At 48.2% G+C, this 20,272-nt stretch overlaps 1 protein-coding gene across 1 annotated transcript in view; it reads left to right on the plus strand.

The window, feature by feature from the left end:
• LOC123350274 (deleted in malignant brain tumors 1 protein-like) overlaps positions 1-20,272 on the plus strand; it is a 156,901-nt gene that overhangs the window by 116,692 nt on the left and 19,937 nt on the right. Inside the window, 4 exon segments of the mRNA XM_044988767.1 lie at positions 6,231-6,554; positions 10,000-10,068; positions 16,132-16,158; positions 18,954-19,022. Coding sequence (XP_044844702.1) covers positions 6,231-6,554; positions 10,000-10,068; positions 16,132-16,158; positions 18,954-19,022 — 489 coding nt within the window.

The following is a 20,272-nucleotide window of genomic DNA, read 5'->3' on the forward strand; positions in this document are numbered from 1 at the left end:
AGCTTCCATGACAGGATTCCCCATGACAGGTAAATACAAACATAGGCAGAGGGTGTGGAGTCTGTCTGTATGTGTGGGGTACATGCTGCAGTGTGCAGCTATCTCATAAATTGGGGTGAGGAAGGGACAAGTTAAGGTTATTTAATCTAGTCATTCAAGTGTAGGACTAGAGACCTGGGTTCCAATCCTGCCTCCACCAGACTCACCCCATGGTCTCAGCCCATCGCTTCCTCACTATGTGTCCTAGTTTCCCCACCAGTGAATTGTTATCAAGGCGGGCTGTGTGACAGAGTGCAGGGCATTCTGGCTGTTGGATACCGGTGGAAATCTCCAGCATCCGAAGGGCTCACCCTTGCCCAGTAAGGCTGATTGAAATTTTGGCTCTGGCAGCGGCTGTTTGAGCTGTGTCATTCTGAGGTGACCCCAGATTTACCCTGGGGTAGGATCTGCCCCAACAGATATTTTGTCTTTAGTTATTGTTAGACTTGTATCATCTCAGCTCTGGCTGTGGCTGGTGAGTGGCCCCACCCCTGCACAGGGCAAATGGAGATGCTGTGTACTAACACTGGGGGCCGTGATGTGGCCTGTGAGAGGTGGGGGTGGGGTACCAGGGGATGGGCTGCTGAGGTGCCGTCGCCACAGGAGGGTGCTCAGTTCAGCACAGGGCCGGCCCTGTCTGTGTGGGGAATATAGAGGAGCCGAGTCAATGCCAGTGGAGGCTTTGGGGAGCAGAACTACAGCCCCGTGAGGCTGCTGCTGTTGGCTCTGGTCAGGCAGGGGCATTGGAGCGCAGATGGGGAGGAAGCCCAGGCAGGGGCAAAGGGCAGTTCAGTCTCCTGACCAGTTTTTCCCATTGGCCCCTCAGCTGGGAGCCGCCCAGACTGAGGGCTGGCCTGGCTTTCACGCACCTGTCCTGTCATGGAGGGGAATTAACCCCAGCAGCTCATTTCACATTTTGGGCATCAGAGAGCTGCAGTGGCTGCAACTTCCACTCACTACCAGCTTGGGCCCAGGGCCCCAGACGTAAAAGCCCAAGTGCCTGTTCCCCCCCCACCAGCCACTGGGCTGAGCTGGGACGAAACGGGAAATGGTGCCCTCCGGGGGAGAAGCTCCAGGTCTCCTTCCCTCAATGTACTGCATCAGTTCATCCCCCTCGCACAGACTGTACTGGAGCCAGCATCCCCTGGAGAGAAAGACCCTTTGTCCCATTCTCCATCCCACGAGTCAGCCATTCCCCCATGCTTGGGGCTGGATCAGAAGTGGTGACCTCCAGAGAGGAACCCCGCAGTGTCACATTCCCAGCCCCGCTGAGCCCGCCTGTCTGCCACACTGGGACTGAATGGAAGCCAGAGCAAACTATACGGAGCAAGCACCATCCCTGAGTGTTTATTCCCTTGGGTGTTTGCAGACTCAGGGTACGTCTACACTACAAGACTATTTCAAATCTACTTAATTCGAATTTGTGGAATCGACCTTATGAAGTCGAATTTGTGTATCCACACTAAATACACTAATTCGACTGTCTGAGTCCACAGTAACGGGGCCGGCGTCGACTTTGGAAGCGGTGCACTGTGGGAAGCTATCCCACAGTTCCCGCAGTCCCCGCTGCCCATTGGAAGGCTGGGTAGAGCCCCCAATGCCTGCTGGGGGAAAAAATGTGTCGAGGGTGGTTTTGTGTAACTGTCATCATTCAACCGTCACTCCCGCCCTCTCTCCTTGAAAGCGCCGGCGGGAAATCTTTTCGCGCCCTTCTCTGGTCGGTTACAGCTCGGACGCCACAGCACTGCGAGCATGGAGCCCGCTGCGATCATCGCTGCACTTATGGCCGTTGTCAACTCCTCGCACCTTATCGTCCACCTCTTCCACAGTCAGCTGCTGAGAAATCGGGCGAGGAGGCTCCGTCAGCGCGGTGAGGACAGGAAGTCACAGAGTGGCGCAGACCTCTCACAAAGCAGGGTACGCCGCGCAGTGGAGATCATGGTGGCAATGGGTCAAGTTCATGGTGTGGAACGGCGATTCTGGGCCCGGGAAACAAGCACGGACTGGTGGGACCGCATAGTGCTGCAGGTCTGGGATGAATCACAGTGGCTGCGAAACTTCAGGATGCGTAAGGGCACTTTCCTTGAACTCTGTGACTTGCTGTCCCCTGCCCTGAAGCGCCAGGACACCCGGATGCGAGCAGCCCTGACTGTGCAGAAGCGAGTGGCCATAGCCCTCTGGAAACTTGCAACGCCAGACAGCTACCGTTCAGTAGCGAACCACTTTGGCGTGGGCAAATCTACCGTAGGGCTTGCTGTGATTCAAGTAGCCCACGCAATCGTTGAGCAACTGCTCTCAAAGGTAGTGACCCTAGGAAACGTCCAGGTCGTCAGAGATGACTTCGCCGCGATGGGATTCCCAAACTGCGGTGGGGCTATAGATGGGACTCACATCCCTATCCTGGGACCGGCCCACCAGGCCAGCGAGTACATTAACCGAAAGGGCTACTTTTCAATGGTGCTGCAAGCACTGGTGGACCATAGGGGACGTTTTACCAACATCTACGTCGGGTGGCCGGGCAAGGTTCATGACGCGCGTGTGTTCAGGAACTCTGGTCTGTTTAAACTCCTCCAGGCAGGTACTTTCTTCCCGGACCACAAAATAACAGTTGGGGATGTGCAGATGCCTACAGTGATCCTCGGGGACCCAGCCTACCCGCTAATGCCCTGGCTCATGAAGCCCTATACAGGCGCCTTGGACAGTGAGAAGGAACTCTTCAACTACCAGCTGAGCAAGTGCAGAATGGTGGTGGAGTGTGCTTTCGGACGTCTCAAGGGGAGATGGCGGAGCTTACTGACTCGCTTGAACCTCAGCGAAAAAAATATCCCCATTGTTATTGCCGCTTGCTGTGTGCTCCACAATCTCTGTGAGAGCAAGGGGGAGACCTTTATGGCGGGATGGGAGGTTGAGGCAAATCGCCTGGCTGCTGATTACGCTCAGCCAGACAGCCGTGCCGATAGAAGATCCCAGCGGGAAGCGCTGTGCATCCGGGAGGCTTTGAAAGCTAGGTTCCTCGGAGAGCAGGGTAACCTATGACTCTCCAGTTGATTTACAGAGAAGCTGAACCTGAGCCTGTTTCAGTGACTGTTGACTTCGATCTGCGGTTACATACCCCGTTCTCCAGGTTTCCCCCCTTCCAACACACGTTTTAAAATAAATTTAATGGAACACTGATTATTAACAAAGTTTTCTTTAATTATGAATTCCTGTTCAAGGGTTGAAACATGGACGCAGACTGTGGTGGGTACGGTGTGCACTGATGTACAGACCGCTTCTACACTAGAGGAATGACAGGCTCCTGCTCCTACAGCGGTCTCTGGGGGGAGGACGGTTGCAGGTGGGTGTGCAGGAAGGGGTGGGTTTGTAGGAAGGGGTGAGGGGTGCCGTCTTTGGGACGGAGTTTGGATGCAGGCTCTGGGCTGGGGATTGGGGCGTAGGAAGGGGTGAGTGGTGTGTGGGAAGAGTGAGTATGTGTCCGTGGATGAGGGCTCTTGCTGGGGCTCAGGGCATCGGAGAGGCTCGTGGCTAGGGTGGAAGGGCATGGTAAGGGCAGCCTGCCTTGCCATTTGTGGATGACAGGCGCTAGGACCCTGGGGCAGCATACACCTCACAGACTGACCCGGGGCAGCATTCACCTCCCAGAATGACCCTGGTGCCTAGTGACTGCAGTCCGTGTGTGTCCTGCTGTTGATCCTGCCCCCAAGTCTGTACCCTGTTAATGGAGGCTGTCCTATGCAATTAAAAAACCCCTCCCCCTCCTTCACACAAAGTCTTCTGACAAGGAAAACGTGACGGAAACAGTGAATAACAACAAACTACTCTTAATACTCAACTACACAGTGGGGGGATGAAACTTGGATTTGGGACTGGGTGATCCAGGAAGGGAAGCACTTCTCATACTTTAGGGAATGAGAGCTGTTTGGTACATGAGCGCTCTGCTGGGGTGGAGTGACAGTTTTCACGGCCCCTAGCGCCCCTCCTTCTTGTGATTTTGGGTGAGGGGGAGACAGGACTTTGTGGCGGGGGAAGGCGGTTGCAGATACAGTTCAGGGGGGCTCTCTGCTCCTGCCTGCGGTCCTGCAGAACATCTACAAGGCACCGTAGCATGTCCGTTTGCTCCCTCATTAGCCCAAGCAGCGTTTGAGTCGCCTGCTGGTCTTCCTGCCGCCACCTGTCCTCCCGTCCGCTGTGTGAGCGCTGGTGCTGACATAGGGTCTCCCTCCACTGTCTCTGCTCGGCCGCCTCGGCTCTGGAGCAAGCCATCAGTTCCGAGAACATGTCGTCCCTAGTCTTTTTCTTTCGCCACCTAATCTGCGCCAGCCTCTGTGAGGGGGATGCCGGGGCAGTTCGTGAAAGAGCCGCAGCTGTGTGATGGGAAAAAGGAAGTGATTTCCTTGAAAAGATACATGTTTGCGAACACTGAACACAGTCTACTCAGTTTCTGTGAACAAGACCATACAGGGCACCTAGTCTCACGAGCTCTCAGGACAAGTTCGAGATTTCGGAATACGCTTTCATTGGCTGCGGTCTTGCACAGGAGATCGGACAAGCGGGGCGGTATAGCTGAATCCGTGTAGCAGCCAGGCCTGGTAAGCACTACACTATAGGCTGCTTAACAGTTAATGGATAGCTGTGCCCTCCCGCTGAAGGCAATCTGGAAAGCATAAAGTCTGACCCTGTTCCAGCCCCTCGCGGCTGTGCCCGGGAAAGATCACTGTATACTTTTCCTCTGCGGCCTCCAACACGTGGCTGGTAAACGAAGGTCATTGCTATGCAAAGTAAAAGTCAAGCATTCACAATAGTAACAGTACACTAATTGCCCTAATTAGATGCAGCATTCGCCAAACGAGATTACCCTGAGGCGGGTCACTCGGAGAGAGAGAGAGAGGATGCTGCTAGAATCCCTGCACAGACCAGGACCGTATGCTGCCATGCTGGTGGAGGCAATGATTCCGCTGTACATTAGGATGGCCTGGCGCGGAAGAGTGTGCTTCCACGGAGCACCAAATAAGGCACCTCTCCCCAGGAACCTCCTGCGGAGGCTTTTCGAGCTCCTGTACGAGAGCTTCGTGGAAGTGTCCCAGGAGGATTTCTGTTCCATCCCTATATGTGTGGACCTTCTTTTTATATAGTTTTATATGGAAAAGTTTTTATATAGTTTTTATATATTTTTATTCCTGTTTTTTAAAAAATAAATGTTTCCATGTTTATAGCACTTACCGACTGATCCTTCCCCTGATTCTGAGTCCGGGTTAACAGCCGGGGAGGGTTGGTAGGGGATCTCTGTGAGGGTGATGAAGAGATCCTGGCTGTCGGGGAAAGCGGTATTGTAAGCGCTGTCGCCTGCGTCGTCCTCCACAAACCCTTCCTCATCTTCCCCATCGGCGAACATCGCCGAGGAACTGCCCGTCGACACTATCCCATACTCAGAGTCCACGGTCACTGGTGGGGCAGTGGTGGCAGACCCACCTAGAATGGCATGCAGTGCCTCGTAGAAGCGGCATGTCTGGGGCTGGGCTCCAGAGCGTCCGTTTGCCGCTCTGACTTTTTGGTAGCCTTGTCTCAGGTCCTTGATTTTCACGCGGCACTGCGTTGTATCCCAGCTGTATCCTCTGAGTGCCATGGCTTTGGAGACCTTCTCGTAGGTCTTTGCATTCCGTTTGTTGGAGCGCAGCTCCGAAAGCACAGACTCATCGCCCCACACAGCGATCAGATCCAGGACTTCCCGGTCTGTCCATGCTGGGGACCTCTTTCTATTCTGGGATTGCATGGACTCCTCTGCTGGAGAGCTCTGCATCGTTGCAGGTGCTGCTGAGCTCGCCCCGATGTCCAACCAGGACATCAGATTCAAAGTGCCCAGACAGGAAAAGGAATTCAAATGTTCCCGGGTCGTTTCCTGTGTGGCTGGTCAGAGAATCCAAGCTTGGACTGCTGTCCAGAGCGTCAACAGAGTGGTGCACTGTGGGATAGCTCCTGGAGCTACTAAGTTCGATTTGCATCCACACATAGCCTAATTCGAGATAGCCATGTCGAATTTAGTGCTACTCCCCTCGTCGGGGTGGAGTACCGAATTCGAACTAAAGAGCCCTCTAGGTTAAATTAAACGGCTTTCTGGTGTGGACGGTTGAGCGGTTAATTCGAATTAACGCTGCTAAATTCGATTTAAAGTCCTAGTGTAGACCAGGCCTCAGGTATCTTTGAAGTGGCTCCTCTCCGACTGGTGAATGGTTCGAGTCGCTGCGCTGGGAGAGTCGAGGTGCTGTACAACCAGGTGTGGGGAACCGTGTGTGATGATGACTGGGACATAACTGATGCTGGAGTCGTGTGCAGGCAGCTGGGCTGTGGGACGGCGTTATCAGCCCCAGGAGGGGCTCGATTTGGGCTAGGATCAGACCGTATCTGGCTGGATGACGTCAACTGTGCAGGGACAGAAGTTGCCCTCTCCAGTTGCAGGGCTCAGCCTTGGGGAATAAATAACTGTAACCACGGAGAAGATGCCGGTGTTGTGTGCTCAGGTAACCTTCATCTACCACTCTGCCTGTTTCAGGGAGCAGGCTGGGAAGCACATTATGGGGCGTTGTCCTCTCACAGCCGGTAATGACCCAAGCACGGTGCTTGAGGCCTGTGCTTCAGGGAACAATATGGGGGTTCCAGTAGAGAGCCGTCTCCTCTCCGTCTCTGCTGACCCTAATTACCCTGTGTTGCTCTTTGGGTCTGTGCTGCAGGGAGCAGTGTGGGGGCTCAGTAGGGGATGCTCACGCTCTCCTCTTGATGTCAGTGCTGGCCCCAAAGGGGGCCTGTGCTGCAGGTAGGGGTGTGTCAGTAGGGGTCTGTCATAGGTTTCACCCGCACTCTGAACTTTAGGATACAGATGTGGGGACCTGCATGAGAACCCCTAAGCTTAATTACCAGCTTAGATCTGGTTGCTGCCACCACCCAAATAGTTTAAAACAGCTGTTTATGAGTCATTTGGGAAACTCTGTCTCCCCCACCACCCCTCCAAAATCTCTCCCTCCCAAGTACTGTAACCCTTCCCTGGGTAAGCTTGAGAGTCTTCTCCACCAATTTCCTGGTGAACACCAATCCAAACCCCTTGGATCTTAAAACAAGGTAAAAATCAATCAGGTTCTTAAAAAGAAGACTTTTAATTAAGGAAAGAAAGGTGAAAAGAAAACCTCTGGGAGAGAGCATACAAGCGTCTCTCACAGACAACGGATTCAAAACACAGACAATGTTCCCCTGGGCAAAACCTTAGTTACACAAAAGAAATCCCAATTTGATTATCCCTCTAATGCACAAGACAAGTCACACACAAAAATAAACATAAACCTATTTATTTCTTCTCTAATACTCACTACCCCGGGTGATTCCTTGATCTTTTTCACTCCGGCACAGAACTTTAATGGACTCTGAGACAAAGGAAAACTTCCCTTTCCTCTTGAAAAATCAGCCGCGTCCTGGGTGAAAGAGAGCTCTTGTCCCCTCTCCTCTTTCTTTGTAGGTACAGACCATTGTCTCTTCCCAGAGGAGGTCTCTCTTCAGAGACTTGTGCTGAGGGTCCTTTGTCTTTGTAAATTCTCATGTCCCGACTGGGCCCAGACAGTGAATACAGCCTGTCTCCAGCACAGTACTTAGGATCTGTGCTGCAGGGAGCAGTACGTGAGAGACCCTTCCTATCGCTGATCGCTCTGATCCCTCTGCCCCACTACAGCACAATGGGGTGCTGGGTAACCGGAGATCCCATTTGTGGGATTTGGTGTTGAATGGATCCCGCAGCCACTCAGGGATCCCTTTATGAAGTGTGGGGTTTTTTTCCCGGTCACTCCGGGTGATCTACATCTCAGCTAATTACCCCTGAACCTGTAATATGCCCAACTACTGTGACTAGAGACAGGTTCTTCCTCACTTCCTCTTCTACACTCCTTTCCCCTTTGGGGGGAGGGATAGCTCAGTGGTTTGAACATTAGCCTGTTAAACCCAGGGTTGTGAATTCAATCCTTGAAGGGGCCACTTAGGGATCTGGGGCAAAAATTGGTCCTGCTAGTGAAGGCAGGGGCTGCACTCAATGACCTTTCAGTTCTAGGAGATTGGTATATCTCCAATTATTATTAATTTTTCTATTACACAGCCCATGAGTTTCTGTGCTCCGTCTCTCGTCTACTCTGTTCCACCCCACAGGTGGCTGCATGGTAGTGGTGGGGAGTAGGGCTGACAAGTTATTAAAAAAAATTGTGATTAATTGTGAGATAAAAATTGTTCAAGATTAATTGCACAAGCAATCGTCCCTTTACACAATAATAGAATACAATTTATTTTAAGTGATTATAAGTCAAAGCAAAACAAGTCAGATTTGGTGAAATGAAATAAAAGAAAAACCCATTCTAAGCTGATCTTAACACTTTCAGTGCCCTTACAAACTTAGATGCTTCTCACCACAGGCTGGCTGGTTGCTCTTCAGCCAGGCTCTCCCCTTTGATCAGCGCTTCAGTCGCTTGCTGGTGGTGGTGTCTGTAGATGTAGCTGGAAGAGAGAAGAAGAGGATGGCAAACATCTCTCTCTTTTATCATGTTTTCTTCCCTCTTGGCTTTGCCCCCCACCTTCAGAGTCAGGTGAGCATTACCTCGTCGCAGTCCCAAACTAACCAAAGAAAGGAGGGTGACTCACTCGAGAGTCCAACCCATCCTTTTGTTGCTGCCTAGGCCAGTGTCCTTTGTTCCTGTAAGGCTGGGCTGGGTTTGTCCCATGCATGCCTTGATGAGGTGTGAACTGCCCCTCTGCTCTTAGAGAGTTTTTGCCTGGGCTTATTTTAAGCCATGAGGATACATTTTCAGCCTCATAACTATATACATGAAATTATAACCTATAACATTACTGTAACAACAATTACTATAACATCATTATAACAACAATCCTCGGTGCATCATTAGCCTTCCAAAGACACTCAACATGACAAACTTTGCACTGGATACCACACAGTCCTTTTATAAGGATGAACATGGGGGTGCTCCCCGGAGGTACAGAGCGTCACAGGTACCTTCTTTGCGTTTTGTGAAATCTGCAGTGAAGGTGTTCTTAAAATGAGCAACATTTGCTGAGTCATCATCCGAGACAACTGTAACATGAAAGATATGGCACAATGCAGGTAAAATACGTAGCAGGAGATAAACAATTCTCCCCTAAGAATTTCAGTGACAAATTATATTAACACCTTGCTTTTTTAACGAGCATCATGAATATGTTAGTATGTCGTCTGGAATGGTGGCCAAAGCATGAAGGAGCATGGGAATGTTTAGCATATCTGGCACGTAAATACCTTGCAATGCCACCTACAAAAGTGCCATGCAAACGCCTCTTCTCACTTTCGGGTGACACTGCAAATAAGAAGTAGGCAGCATTATCTCCCATAAATGTAACAACCTTGTTTGTCTGAGTGATTGGCTGAACAAGAAGTAAGACTGAGAGGATGTGTAGGCTCTAAGTTTTCCATTGGTTTTTTTTTTTTGAGTGCAATCTACATTTGTAAATTGCATTTTCACAATAAAGAGGTTGCACTGCAGTACTTGTATGAGGTGAATTGCAAAATACTATTTCTTTTACCATTTTTACAGTGCAAATATTTGTAATCCAAAATATAATAAAAGCTGTATTTTCCAGCACTTCACCAACCGGAAAGCTCTATATATTGGCATTTCTGATCTCCATTGAAATACCGGTTTATAGTTCGGTTGGCGCAGGCAGGGCCGCCCAGGGGATTCAGGGGGCCTGGGGCAAAGCAATTTCGGGGGCCCCTTCCATAAAAAAAATGACAATACTATATTCTATCTGTTTCCTAGAGACTGGCTCCATAGGGTCCCTCACAAACTGGAGACGGTTACTGTGGGTTAGTCTTTAGTATAGCTTATGTACATACTCCACGAACTCAGCATTTGAGCTTGGTGTTTTGTTTTTTTTTGCGAAAAGGAGCTGCTAATGAGGAGTTTCACAAGGGAGTTCTCCAGGTGACGGAGGAGCAAACACAGCATCCTTGGGGTAAGTTGAACTTACAAATGTAGAATGATTTACAAATAATAACTGCATAGCTTCTGGCATGGGGTGTAACATTAGGGATCTATTATCGACCATCTGACCAGGACAGTGATAGTGATGATGAAATGAGGCAACACTAGATTTAATCCTGAATGGAGCTCAGGAGCTGGTCCAAGAGGTAACTATAACAGGACCGCTTGGAAATAGTGACCATAATACAATAGCATTCAACATCCCTGTGGTGGGAAGAACATCTCAACAGCAGTTGAGATGGCACTGTGGCATTTAATTTCATAAGGGGGAAGTATGCAAAAATGAGGGGGTTAGTTAAACAAAAGTTAAAAGGTACAGTGACTAAAGTGAAACCCCTGCAAGCTGCATGGGCGCTTTTTAAAGACACCATAATAGAGGCCCAACTTCAATGTATACCCCAAATTAAGAAACACAGTAAAAGAACTAAAAAGGAGCCACCGTGGCTTAACAACCCTGTAAAAAAAGCAGTGAGAGATAAAAAGATTTCCTTTAAAAATTGGAAGTCAAATCCTAGCGAGGCAAATAGAAAGGAGCATAAACACTGCCAAAGTAAGTGCAAGAGTGTAATAAGAAAAGCCAAAGAGCAGTTTGAAGAACAGCTAGCCAAAAACTTCAAAGGCAATAACAAAATGGTTTTTAAGTAAATCAGAAGCAGGAAGCCTGCTAAACAACCAGTGGGGCCCCTGGATGATCGAGATACAAAAGGAGCACTTCAAGACGATAAAGTCATTGCGGAGAAACTAAATGGATTCTTTGCTTCAGACTTCACAGCTGAGGATGTTAGGGAGATTCCCAAACCTGAGCCGGCTTTATAGGTGACAAATCTGAGGAACTGTCACAGATCGAAGTGTCACTATAGGAGGTTTTGGAATTAATTGATAAACTCAACAATAACAAGTCACCGGGACCAGATGGCATTCACCCAAGAATTCTGAAAGAACTGAAATGTGAAGTTGCAGAACTATTAACTAAGGTTTGTAACCTGTCCTTTAAATCAGCTTCTGTACCCAATGACTGGAAGTTAGCTAATGTAACATCAATATTTAAAAAGGGCTCTAGAGGTGATCCCGGCAATTACAGACTGGTAGGTTTAACGTCGGTACCAGGCAAATTAGTTGAAACAATAATTAAGAATAAAATTGTCAGACACATAGAAAAACATAAACTGTTGAGCAATAGTCAACATGATTTCTGTAAAGGGAAATCGTATCTTACTAATCTATTAGAGTTCTTTGAAGGGGTCAACAAACATGTGGACAATGGGGATCCAGTGGATGCAGTGTACTTGGATTTCCAGAAAGCCTTTGACAAGGTCCCTCACCAAAGGCTGTTATGTAAATTAAGTTGTCATGGGATAAAAGGGAAGGTCCTTTTATGGACTGAGAACTGGATAAAAGACAGGAAACAAAAGATAGGAATTAATGGTAAATTCTCAGAATGGAGAGGGGTCACTAGTGGTCAGGGCCTGCTCCAGACCCCAGCACGCCAAGCACGCGCTTAGGGCGGCGTCCCGCGGGAGGGAAGCAGGCAGCGCCGGTGGACCTCCCGCAGGCATGCCTGGAGAGGGTCCGCTGGTCCCGCGGCTCCGGTGGACCTCCCGCAGATGTGCCTGCGGAGGGTCCGCTGGTTCCGAGGCTTTGGTGGAGCATCCGCAGGTATGCCTGCGGGAGGTCCACCGGAGGCGCGGGACCAGTGGACCCTCTGCAGGCATGTCTGTCGGAGGTCCACCGGAGCCGCCGGACTGGTGACCGTCAGAGTGCCCCCCCGCAGCGTGCCGCCCTGCTTGGGGCAGCGGAAATCCTAGAGCCGCCACTGCTAGTGGTGGTGCCAAAGGGTCAGTCTGAGGACCAGTCCTATTCAATTTATTCATAAATGATCTGGAGAAAGGGGTAAACAGTGAAGTGGCAAAGTTTGCAGATGACACGAAACTGCTCAACATAGTTAAGACCAAAGCAGATTGTGAAGAACTTCAAAAAGATCTCACAAAACTAAATGATTGGGCAACAAAATGGCAAATGAAATTGAATGTGGATAAATGTAAAGTAATGCACATTGGAAAAAATAACCCCAACTATACAAACAATATGATGGGGGCTAATTTAGCTACAGCGTGTCAGGAAAATGATTTTGACGTTATCATGGATAGTTCTCTGAAGATGGCCACGCAGTGTGCAGAGGAGGTCAAAAAAGCAAACAGGATGTTAGGAATAATTAAAAATGGGATAGAGAATAAGACTTAGAATATATTATTGCCTTTATATAAATCCATGGTACGCCCACATCTCGAATACTGCTTACAGATGTGGTCTCCTCACCTTAAAAAAGATATACTGGCATTAGAAAAGGTTCAGGAAAGGGCAACTAAAATGATTAGGGGTTTGGAGAGGGACACTCAGAGCATGGTGTTATATCCCTCCCCATCCTGGCTAATAGCCACTGATGGACCTATTCTCCAGGAATTTATCTAGTTCTTTTTAAAATCCTATTATAGTTTTGGTCTTTACAGCATCCCCTGGCAAAAAGTTCCATGGGTTGACTGTATGTTGTGTGAAGAGTACTTCCACTTGTTTTTTTTAAACCTGCTGCCTATTAATTTCATTGGGTGACTGCTAGTTCTTGTGTTATGTGAAGGATTAAATAACATTTCCTTATTCACTTTCTTTACACCAGTCAAGATTTTATAGACGTCTATCATATGCCCCCTTAGTCATCTCTGTTCTAAGCTGAAAATTCTCAGTCATTTTAATCTCTCCTCCTGTTTCATACCCCTAATAATTTTAGTTGCCCATCTCTGTACCTTTTCCAATTCCACTATATTTTCTTGGGGATGGGGTGACCAGATGTGCACACTGTATTCAAGGTGTGCACGTACCATGGATTTATATACAGGCAATATGATATTTTCTGTCTTATTATCTATCCCTTTCTTAATGATTCCCAACATTCCCTTTGCTTTTTTGACTGCCACTGCACGTTGAGTGGATGTTTTTAGAAAACTATCCACAATGATTCCAAGATCTTTCTTGAGTGTTTAATAGCTAATTCAGACTCCATCATTTTGTATTGTGACAAAGTTCCTCCTCTATCTTGGTGGGTCCTGTGCTTATTTGGCAGATTTGCTCACCTCAGTGATCTTCCCCACAGTCTGGGTCAACTTCTCTTGTGTCTGATCAGGCATTGGGAGGTTTGGGGGGAACCCGGGATCGCCCTCTACTCCGGGTTCCAGCCCAGGGCCCTGTGGATTGCAGCTGTCTGTAGTGCCTCCTGTACCAGCTGCATGACAGCTACAACTCCCTGGGCTACTTCCCTTGGCCTCCTCCAAACACCTTCTTTATCCTCACCACAGGACCTTCCTACTGGTGTCTGATAATGCTTGTACTCCTCAGTCCTCCAGCAGCACACCCTCTCACTCTCAACTCCTTGTGCCTCTTGCTCCCAGCTCCTCCCACACACTTCCTCTCCTCTGGCTCCTCCCCGCCTGATTGGAGTGAGCTCCTTTTTAAACCCAGGTGCCCTGATTAGCCTGCCTTGATTGGCTGCAGGTGTTCTAATCAGGCTGGCTGCCTTAATTGGTTCTAGCAGGTTCCTGATTACTCTAGTGCAGCCCCTGCTCTGGTCACTTAGGGAACGGAAAACTACTCATCCAGTGACCAGTATATTTGCCCTGTACCAGACTCCTGTAAAACCCAGGGTTGTGAGTTCAGTCCTTGAGGGGGCCACTTCCAGTTCTAGGAGATTGGTATATCTCCAATTATTACCAGATTCCTGTACCCCACTGGCCTGGGTCTGTCACAGTATGTATAGTTGAGATTGTTTTCCAATGTGCATTACTTTGCATTTATCAACATTGAATTTCATCTGCCATTTTGTTGCCCTGTCACCCAGTTTTGTGAGATCCCTTTGTAAATTTTTGCAGTCTGCCTGGGACTTAGAATCATAGAATGTCAGGGTTGGAAGGGTTCTCAGGAGGTCATCTAGTCCAACGCCCTGCTCAAAGCAGGAGCAATCCCCAGCGAAATCATCCCAGCCAGGGCTTTGTCAAGCCTGACCTTAAAAACCTCTAAGGAAGGAGATTCCACCACCGCCCTAGTTAACCCGTTCCAGTGCTTCACCACCCTCCTAGTGAAAAAGTTTTTCCTAATATCCAACCTAAACCTCCTGCACTGCAACTTGAGACCAATACTCCTTGTTTTGTCATCTGGTACCACTGAGAACAGTCTAGATCCATCCTCTTTGGAACCCCCTTTCAGGTAGTTGAAAGCAGCTATCAAATCCCGCCTCATTCTTCTCTTCTGCAGACTAAACAATACCAGTTCCCTCAGCCTCTCCTCATAAGTCATGTGCTCCAGCCCCCGAATCATTTGTGTTGCCCTTCGCTGGACTCCTTCCAATTTTTCCACATCCTTCTTGTAGTGTGGGGCCCAAAACTGGAAACAGTACTCCAGATGAGGCCTCACCAATGTCGAATGGAGGGGAATGACCACGTCCCTCGATCTGCTGGCAATGCCCCTAATTATACAGCCCAAAATGCTGTTAGCTTTCTTGACAACAAGGGCACACTGTTGACTCATATCCAGCTTCTTGTCCACTGGAACTCCTAGGTACTTTTCTACAGAACTGCTTCCTAGCCATTCCGTCCCTAGTCTGTAACAGTGAATGGGATTCTTCCGTCCTTAACTATCTTGAATAGTTTTATATCATCTGCAAATTTTGCCACCTCACTGTTTACTCATTTTTCTAGATCATATATGAGTATGTTGAACAGTACTGGTCCCAGTACCACCCACTCAGGGATACCACTATTTATTTCTCTCCATTCTGAAAAACTGATAATTTATTCCTACCCTTTGTTTCCCACCTTTTAACCAGATCCATGAGAGGACTTTCCCCTTATCCCATGATGGCTTACTTTTCAAAAGTCAATTTAGATTAAATAATTTTTTTTTAAATTATATGTTGTTAGAAATCTAGACCTGTTATATGTTTTGGTAGAACTTGTATTATCCTTATGTTAAATTATATTATCGTAACAAAACATTTTACTTTATTCATATCTCTTTTTTATATCTCATCGGCTCTGACACCCCCCCTGTAAATTCGAACACCCCCCCCATTTCAATTTCTGGGGAAACCACTGAGAGGGAGGGAGGAAGGCGGGAGGCTGTGCGTCGCAAGACAGCTGATTGCCACTGGCAGGAGGCAGGGGGAGTAGGGGAAAGGCGCTGATCCCTGGGGGCCACCGGCAGATGGGAGGCACTGGGGGGGCAGGAGAGCTGATGGGGGGCTGCCAGCCTGTTTAATACCTGTATTAAATTGCTTGTTTAAAATTATTTAAAATGTATATAATGCCTTTCGTCTGGCAATTTTTTTTTCCTGGAACCTGATTCCCCCCTATTTACATTAATTCTTATGGGGAAATTGGATTTTCTTAATATTGTTTTGCTTAAAATCGCATTTTTCAGGACCATAACTACAACGTTAAGTGAGGAATTACAGTATTTTACACACATCGCCACGTAGTGGCCGAGCAGTATACTACAGCTTAGCACTCCATTAGACAGCATGTGGGGCTGTCAAACTCCAGGTTGGGGGGGAGCCAGGCCTGAGGGGAGCAGGGTGTGGGGATCCTTCAGAGGTGCAGGCAGTGTGAAAGGAGGTGGCTTGGTTTGGAAGGGCTGGTGCAGTGTCACTGGTTCTGACGTCGATCACCAGGTCTTGTCTTTTGCTGGCTCCTTAGGGCTCTTCTGCACTGGAAACATTACATTGACATGGTGGCAGATCTGCAGCTGCAGCACTTCTGTGTTGATGCGACCGATGCCGACAGGAGGGGCAGGAGGGTCAGTCCACCTCTCTGAGAGGCAGTAGATAGGTCACTGAAATACAACATGCAGCTGAGTCTTTTCTCTCAGTGCATCAAGAGATGTGAGGGGAGAGCTCACTCAGGCCACTGCTTACATCAGCCAATGTTTGGAGATCCCCATGGGGACCAGCCATGGAGACAGAGACTTACCTCATTTCTTTGCTTTCTTTCAGCTTCCATGACAGGATTCCCCATGACAGGTAAATACAAATATAGGCAGAGGGTGTGGAGTCTGTCCATATGTGTGGGGTGCATGCTGCAGGGTGCAGCTATCTCATAAATTGGGGTGAGGAAGGGACAAGTTAAGGTTATTTAATCTAGTCATTCAAGTGTAGGACTGGAGACCTGAATTCAAATCCTGCCTCTGCCAGACTCACTCCATGGTCTCAGCCCATCATTCCTCACTACGTGTCCTAATTTCCCCACCTGTGAATTGTTAACAAGACAGGCTGTGTGGCAGAATGCAGGGCATCCTGGCTGTTGGATACCGGTGGAAATCCCCAGCCATCCAGCATCCGAAGGGCTCACCCTTGCCCAGCAAGGCTGATTGAAATTTTGGCTCTGGCAGCGGCTGTTTGAGGTGACCCCAGATTTATCCTGGGATAGGATCTGCCACAACAGATTTTGCCTGGCTGTGGCTGGTGAGTGGCCCCACCCCTGCACAGGGCAAGTGGATCTTCAGTCACTTGCTGCTGGTGGTGTATATAGATGTAGGTGGAAGAGAGAAGAAGAGGATGACAAACATCTCTCTCTTTTATCATGTTCTTTCTTCCCTCTTGGCTTTGCCCCCCCCCCTTCAGGGTCAGGTGAGCATTACCTCGTCGCAGTCCCAAACTGACCAAAGGAAGGAGGGTGACTCACTCGAGAGTCCAACACATCCTTTTGTTGCTGCCTAGGCCAGCATCCTTTGTTCCTGTGAGGCTGGGCTGGGTTTGTCCCATGCATGCCTTGATGAGGTGTGAACTGCCCCTCTGCTCTTAGAGAGTTTTTGCCTGGGCTTATTTTAAGCCATGAGAACACATTTTCAGCCCCATAACTATATACATGAAATTATAACCTATAACATTACTGTAACATTACTGCAACAACAATTACTATAACATCACTGTAACAACAATCCTTGGTGCATCATGAGCCTTCCAAAGACACCCAACATGACAAACTTTGCATTGGATACCACACAATCCTTTTATAAGGATGAACATGGGGGTTCTCCCCCGAGGTACAGAGCGTCACAGGTACCTTCTTTGCGTTTTGTGAAATCTGCAGTGAAGGTGTTCTTAAAATGAGCAACATTTGCTGAGTCATCATCCGAGACTACTGTAACATGAAAGATATGGCAGAATGCAGGTAAAATACATAGCAGGAGATACACAATTCTCCCCTAAGAATTTCAGTGACAAATTACATTAACACCTTGCTTTTTTAACGAGCATCATGAATATGTTAGTAAGTCATCTGAAATGGTGGCTGAAGCATATAGGGGCATGTAAATGTTTAGCATATCTGGCATGTAAATACCTTGCATTGCCACCTACAAAAGTGCCATGCAAACGCCTCTTCTCACTTTCAGGTGACACTGCAAATAAGAAGCAGGAAGCATTATCTCCCATAAATGTAACAAACTTGTTTGTCTGAGCGATTGACTGAACAAGAAGTAAGACTGAGAGGATGTGTAGGCTCTAAGTTTTCCATTGGTTGTTGTTTTGTTTGAGTGCAATTATGTAACAAAAAAAATTCTATATTTGTAAATTGCACTTTCACAATAAAGAGCTGGCACTGCAGTACTTGTATGAGGTGAATTGCAAAATACTGTTTCTTCTACCATTTTTACAGTGCAAATATTTGTAATCCAAAATACAGTAAAAGCTGTTTTTTCCAGCTCTTCACCAACCGGAAAGCTCGATATATTGGCATTTCTGATCTTCATTGAAATACCGGTTTATAGTTTGGTTGGCGCAGGCAGGGCCACCCAGAGGATACAGGGGGCCTGGGGCAAAGCAATTTTGAGGGCCCCATCCATAAAAAAAATGGCAATACTATACAATACTATAGTCTGATAGGGGCCCCTGCGGGGCCTGGGGCAAATTGCTCCACTTGCTTCCCCACCCCCTCCCCACTGGCGGCCCTGGGAAAAATAAACCTTCCACATCTTGGCACAAACCCAGTTTTGAGAAAACTTCTTGACAAGGTGTCACTGGTTCTCAGCATCAGCTAGTGCTAAAAGGCACTAAAGCTCATTAAAAGGGTTGGACAAATATTTTCCATCAAAACTTTTTTTGGTTCGAAAACTAGGGTTTTTTTAAAAAGCAGAAAATAATCACGGACAATGTCTGCTTTCCTTCATAATTTGTTGTGGTTTTTTTAATTGAAAAGCTGAAATTAGTCTGCCAAAACCTGAACATGGTTTGGGGTTTCAGAAATGTGTGGCCAAATATTTGCTGCTTGCTTTGTTTGATTGTTTAAAGAAACAATAAAAAAATTCTGCTTAAAAAAAATTTTGAACCACCTCAGCTTGTGACCAAAGGCCTGAGCTCATCCAGTCAGAGATTTTGTTCAGGTTTCTGATACTCTGCTGGCTTCCTTGGCTCATATCTGTCTCCATAACTTTGGGTTCATTTAGCTTAGAACATAAGAATGGCCATACTGGTTCAAACCAAAGGTCCATCCAGCCCAATATCCTGTCTATTCACAATGGCCAATGCCAAGTGTCCCAGAGGGAGTGAATCTAACAGGTAATGATCAAATGATCTCTCTCCTGCCATCCATCTCCACCCTCTGACAGAGGCTAGGGACTCCGTTCCTTACCCATCCTGGCTAATAGTCATTAATGGACTTAACCTCCATGCATCTATCTGTTTCCCAGAGACTGGCTCCATGGGGTCCCTCACAAACTGGAGACGGTTACTGTGGGTTTGTCGTTAGTATAGCTTATGTACATACTCCACAAACTCAGCATTTGAGCTTGGTTTTTTTTTGTTGTTGTTGCGAACAGGGGCTGCTAATGAGGAGATTCGCAAGGGAGTTCTCCAGGTGACGGAGGAGCAAACACAGCATCCTTGGGGTAAGTGACTGTCTGTCGTGCATGTTTGCTTGTGTTTGGGGGTTACTTGCTGTTTGCTGAGCTTGTGTTTGTCAGTCTGTTTGATTGGTTGGTTGTTTGAAGGACCGTGCGCTGTGGCTGGCAGTTGGAGGCTGTGAGCTTCTAAGGAAGGTCTGAAAGCTAGAAGCCTCTGGTAATTGGCTGAGCCTTAATCAGTGGGCGGGGCAGTCACACATTCCAGGGCTTTATAAGGCCACACAAAAGCAACTAGGGAGCTTTGTGAACAGGGGCTTCTAACAGGGAGTTTCACAAGGGAGCTGGGAAGGGGAGTGGGAAGGGAGTGGGGCTCCCGTGCTGGTGCTATCTGTTTCCCTTTATTCATCTTAAAACCTATAAACCAAACTACATTCAAAACTTCATGCTTTAAACAACCCTTTCAGTAACTAGGAGAAAATGCGGGCAGAAGCCCAGCTGCAGAGTGGGGGCTATCCAGTTTATTGCACTGCATGTATGATTACCTGCCCTGTGGGCGGGTGGCGTGTGTGTGCAGTCGGTGCAAGGAGCTCCTGGCCCTCAGAGACCATGTACGGAGTTTGGAGGCCAGGGTGGCGGAACTGGAGGAGCTAAGAGAGGCAGATAGGTATGTTGATGAGGCTTTCCAGCAGCAAAGAATCCTGTGGCACCTTATAGACTAACAGACGTTTTGCAGCATGAGCTTTCGTGGGTGAATACCCACTTCTTCAGATGCATCTGAAGAAGTGGGTATTCACCCACGAAATCTCATGCTGCAAAACGTCTGTTAGTCTATAAGGTGCCACAGGATTCTTTGCTGCTTTTACAGATCCAGACTAACACGGCTACCCCTCTGAGGCTTTCCAGGACACTGTAGAATTGTCCCACCTCCGGTCAGACAGCCCCTGCTCTGTTGAGGAGGATGAAAGGCCCAGGGAAGCAGAGCAGTCAATGGGAGCAGAGGGAAACCTTCCCATAGTTGGGACCCTCCTTCCAGATGGTGCTGGGGTTGCCTCTCGCACTGAGGTTGCCACTCCAGGGGAGGGAACTCCAGTTGCTAGGAAAAGGCAGGTGTTAGTAATGGGAGATTCGATCATTAGAAACGTAGATAGCTGGGTTTGTGATGACCGGGAGAACCGTATGGTGACTTGCCTGCCTGGTGCGAAGGTTGCGGATCTCTCGAGGCATCTAGACAGACTTATGTGTAGTGCTGGGGAGGAGCCAGTGGTCGTGGTACATGTAGGTACCCATGACATAGG

The sequence above is a fragment of the Mauremys mutica genome, chromosome 15 (genome assembly GCF_020497125.1).
Source record: "Mauremys mutica isolate MM-2020 ecotype Southern chromosome 15, ASM2049712v1, whole genome shotgun sequence".
NCBI lineage: Eukaryota > Metazoa > Chordata > Testudines > Geoemydidae > Mauremys > Mauremys mutica.